The following is a 4612-nucleotide window of genomic DNA, read 5'->3' on the forward strand; positions in this document are numbered from 1 at the left end:
TGGCCTCACTGAAGCGATGCCTGAATCCTGAATCCTCAGATTTTAGATTAGGACGCTGCGCACCCTCTACCGAGATGGAGCCTGGAGTGCAGCAGATCCCAGCCCGACCCCACATGATGTCTCTCTTCTTTTCGCGTAAAACGCAAGGGCGGACCGGTACTCTCACCGCGGTCGGCCGCCGCACACGCGATGCGAGGGGAAAGTGGCGGCAGCGCGCACGGGGCCGAACTCCGGCGCTACTGAGATACCCCTCCCACTTCCCATGCGCGACACAGCGGCGACAGGAGGCGTCCTAGAGCGCGCCCTAGAGCGCGTACCCGAGGTTGCCGATCTGCTTGACCATGTCGGCGACGTAGGGCAGGGCCGAGTCGGCGGCGGTGAAGGGCGCCATGTACTCGCCGCCGTACCGGGCGAGGCCGAGCGAGTCGAGGCCGGGGACGATGAGGCCCTTGGATGCCGAGATGAAGCCGAAGATGCCGATCATCGCGAGGCGGCCGTTGTTGACCTCGGCGAGCAGCGCCTTCTCCTTGCGCTCGGGCGACATGTTCTTGGTGAAGCCGAAGGGGTCCCAGAGGTCGAGGGGGACCGGGTGCGGGTAGCGGCCCTTGAACGAGGGGTAGTAGCCCGGCTTGCCGCCGCGCACGTAGTGCTTCTGCCCGTCCGCCTCGAGCGCGAGCGAGTTCTCGCCGTGCATCTCGAGGAAGCCGACCACGAGGATGATCTGCAGCTTTGCGGCCGTCGGGAGGGCGTCCCACATGTCGCCCGGCGAGCCGGCGGCGGTGATGTCCTTGAAGGCGATGGCCGGCAGGTCCGACGTGATCGAGGTCCACGGGAGGGGCGCCTGGATGTTCCACGGGAAGGTGATGCCGTTGGAGTGGACGCAGTAGCCGACGAAGCCCGCCATCGCCACGCGGCCGTGCTTGATCTCGGCGTGCCGGAACCAGCCGATGGTCTCCGGCGAAGTGTCGTCGCCGACGATGCCGAGCGGGTCCCAGAAGCCAACCACCGGGTTGAGGCGCTTGGCGAGGGCGACCATGTCCTCCTGGTTCTTGGGCTCGGTCGACGTGTCCCAGCCGAGGCCAGTCGGCATCGTGAAGGGCGGGCCCATCGCCGCGCAGCCGAGCTGAGGGACGGGGAGCGGGCGGCACGGAGCTTTGCTAGGCGGCGCGAGGCGGCGCGAGGCGGAGAGTGGGAGCGGGCAAACACCTCCTCGTCGCGGATGCGGTCGAGGTTCTCCGCCGCCATACGGCTGCACATGGCAGCCGACTTTGTCTTGCCTGGCTCGGCGTCGACGATGGCCATGATGCGGGCCTCGGCCTCCTTGTCGGCGAGGACGATGTTGGCCTTCATGACGGGCGAGACGACGCGGCCGGCGTTGGCCATCGGCATGCCGGCGTTGAGCGCAAAGGGCCTGCGCTCGGGCACGGCGGCTGGAGGAGTGAGCGAGCGTCGCCGCCGTCGCCGCCGCCACCACCGGCAGGTGCTGCCGCTTGCGACCAGGCCCAAGGGCGGAGAGGAGGGAGGGAGGGTGTGGCGAGGGCAGGGTGTGGGCGGGAGGGCGCACGTGGCGATCGTGGAGAGCATAATTAGAGAGCGACGGAGAGCGAGCTGCAAAGGTGTGGAGGGGTGCGATGCGGGTGTCCTTCCGCAGGGCACCAGAAAGAAAGAATTTAAACAACACAAGTCTCTCTCACAGCAGACAGGCTCGACACAGGTGCGAACTGGCGCGTGCTAGAAAGAAAGAAAGAAAACAAAGATGTCGTAGCATCGGAAAGACGCGGCGTCCTTCCGAGAGTGGCTAGAGCAGCGCAGTCGGCTAGGGAGCGCAGGACACGGGCCGGAGGCAGCACAAGGAGACAGAGCACTAGAGACATGCGATGGAAAGAGTAATGATCCGTCGTGGAGCGATGTGCTCGATCGATTCGTTGAATACAGCGGGGAGGTAAACGGGGTGTGCACAAGCGGACCCAACATGACAGAACACACGTTCGAAGAAGGGCGAACCAGGACGGACATCCGAGTGGAGGGGAAGGCCAGGACGCTCTACCTCGGAGGGAAGAAACCGGCGCAAGACAGCGGCACGCACCTGGGGTCGAGAGAAGACGGGGACAATCGAGTGATAAAGCTAGAGGGGACCCCGGGCCTCGATACGAACGCGACATGGGAGGAGGAGATACCCGAGCAAAATAAGATCACGAAGGACGCGGTGAGAAAGATGATGGAGAGACAGGAGAGGGAGCGACAGGAGGGGAGCCTCGGGGCGGATGAGACGTTGTTCCCAGAAGGGGCGCCTCAGAGACACATTAACTTGCAGAAAGAAGGCTACGAGCTGTTCGTGGGATACGGATACGGAGCGAGCGCGATCAGAGTAGGGGAGCTACAGGAGGACCCCTTAACGCGCTTCTTGCTCCGATACGACGAATTTGAGACGGGGGGAGAGCTGACGGACAGCAAAGGAAAGCGAATTAAGATGGGAAAAGACAGCGAGCCGCTGCGGTCGGGGAAGGGAACGAGCCCTGAACGTGAAAGTAGCGCAGACATGCCTCGCACTGCACGTCTCACACCAGTTCACACACTTTGCGGCGACGGACGGAGGAAAGGACCATGAAGACAAAATGGCGGAGGATGGAAAGTACGTGCCGGTGGCGTACGGCGTGTTCGAAGGACCGACACGATTCGGAAAGAGCGTCCCGGGAGACGCACAGGTAAAGGATCCCAACGGAATCGGACCCTGTGAAGAAGGGGAGATACGGACAGCGTTTGGGGCGGGAATGTGGGGAGGAAAGCTGCCGAACACGTGGGAGGTGATAGACGCGGAGATGTACGCGATACTCGCATACCTCTTCGCAAAATGGCGAGCGCGAGCGACGCGCAGGCGCGACGGTGCCTAGTACTATGCGACTGCAAACCTGCGCTGCAGCAGATTGAGAATGCGCATCGCAAAGGGATGCCAGAAGGCCTGAGAGACTGGGAGAGAGGCGGTCTCCTAGAGGCGATTGCGTACTATAGATCGAAGCTAGAGGCGGTGGTCTTTGTGTGGGTGCCATCGCATGTGGGAATAGCCTGCAACGCATACGCCGACGCAGTAGCGACAGCACACCTCGGAAATAACGACACGGAGGACGCCTCGAAAGCGGTGCGGGACGCGGTGCGAACGCGGCCATGCATGTACACGGTGCGAAGGGAGGCGGCAGAGGACACAGAGAAGAGGGAGATAGTGGACCGACGGACGTACGGGCACATGTGTAAGAGCGCGCACGAGTGGGTGTGCGAGCAATATCGAAAGACGGTGAGGCCGGGATCGCACACGGCAGGGGTGGCGGGACGGTTGTGGAGCGAAGTGGCTGTAGCCAGCCTCAAACATCGATGGGACAATAAGATGAGATTACCACATACCAGACGAGAACGGGGGAAAGGACAGGCGGGCGACATTTGACGACGTCGGGGATCACAATGTGACGACCAAAACGATCTTGGGGGCCAGGGTGAGACAACAGGTCGGGGTGCCACACGGGGCACACCACAGGCGTATTCTAGAGGGGGAAAAGAAACGAGGAATGAGGGGCCCCGCCACGAGAAGTGCGTTCTGGGGATGCAGAGCGTGCAAAGCGGCTAGGGATGAGGCCACAAAAGAGGCGCGCGAGGCAAGGAGGAGACTCGGAGAACTGAGACTGGGACGACTGGAAACAAGAAGACAGTGAGCCACCACAGGCGTCGTTGGCGCACATACTGAGCGGCAGCTGCGCTGGAAATAAGGAAGAGGCGCGTCACTTCATGCGGAAGCTCGACAAACACACAGCGAGGGCGACAGCAAGAGTCGAACGGGCGGCGCCTGACTCAAAAGACACAGCCGCATTCCTGAGACAAGCGAGGGCAGCCTCCTTAAAGGCAATGGGCTCTAGATTCGGAGCGCTCGCCGAAGAGGAGTACGACAAAATAGCGCCCGTGATTGCCTGCACGCTGCCCGCACTCACGGACTCCATACCAGAAAGAAAGAGAGGGGAGCTCGCAGGAGAGGTGACGAGTGAACTACAGGTAGTGGGGAAGGCAGCCTCGATCGCCATACAGACATGGGTGCGAACAACGACAAGACCAAGGCACGGGCAGAGGAGAGAGAGAAGAATATAGGATGGATAAAGCGCCTGTTCACGGCATGGAGGGTGAGCCACGCTGAACGAAATGAGCGTAGAGCTGAACGGGAGGAAGCCGGGGAAGAAGACTCCGAGGAAGACGAAACACCAGTGGAGGTTATCCCGTCGTCAGATGTAACGATGCACCCGAAGGGGGCCCCAGCGCCAACATCATCGGTGGAGGTGCAAGTGTTCGAAGAGAGAGTGGACCTGAGCAACGATATGACTGGGCGGCAAATGATCGGAGTGGGCGTAAGAAGAGTCGTCCTTGCGCGAGGAGAGCTCGATAAACTCGAGGGGCCAAAATATACCGCGAGGTGAGCAGAGCTGCGACGAAAGGAGAGAGAAGCCGCGAGAGCAAGGGAGCGGCAGGCGGCGGCGGCGTCGCAGGACGAGGCAGACGAGAACGACGCGACAGAGGAGGAAGCGACAGGAGGGAGAACGACGAGAGTGGGACGACCGCGAGGTGGCATAAAGGTTGC

At 61.9% G+C, this 4612-nt stretch overlaps 1 protein-coding gene across 1 annotated transcript; it reads right to left on the bottom strand.

The window, feature by feature from the left end:
* Nucleotides 1-304: 304 nt before the first annotated feature.
* On the bottom strand, nucleotides 305-1090 carry Lhcf22 (light harvesting protein; the record flags this gene model as incomplete). Its single annotated transcript, XM_005771154.1, has 1 exon — nucleotides 305-1090. The coding sequence occupies one exon, from the start codon at nucleotides 1088-1090 to the stop codon at nucleotides 305-307; it is 786 nt and encodes a 261-aa protein (XP_005771211.1).
* Nucleotides 1091-4612: the final 3522 nt, after the last annotated feature.

The sequence above is a fragment of the Emiliania huxleyi genome (genome assembly GCF_000372725.1).
Source record: "Emiliania huxleyi CCMP1516 unplaced genomic scaffold EMIHUscaffold_39, whole genome shotgun sequence".
In the NCBI taxonomy this organism is placed as follows: Eukaryota; Haptophyta; order Isochrysidales; family Noelaerhabdaceae; genus Emiliania; species Emiliania huxleyi.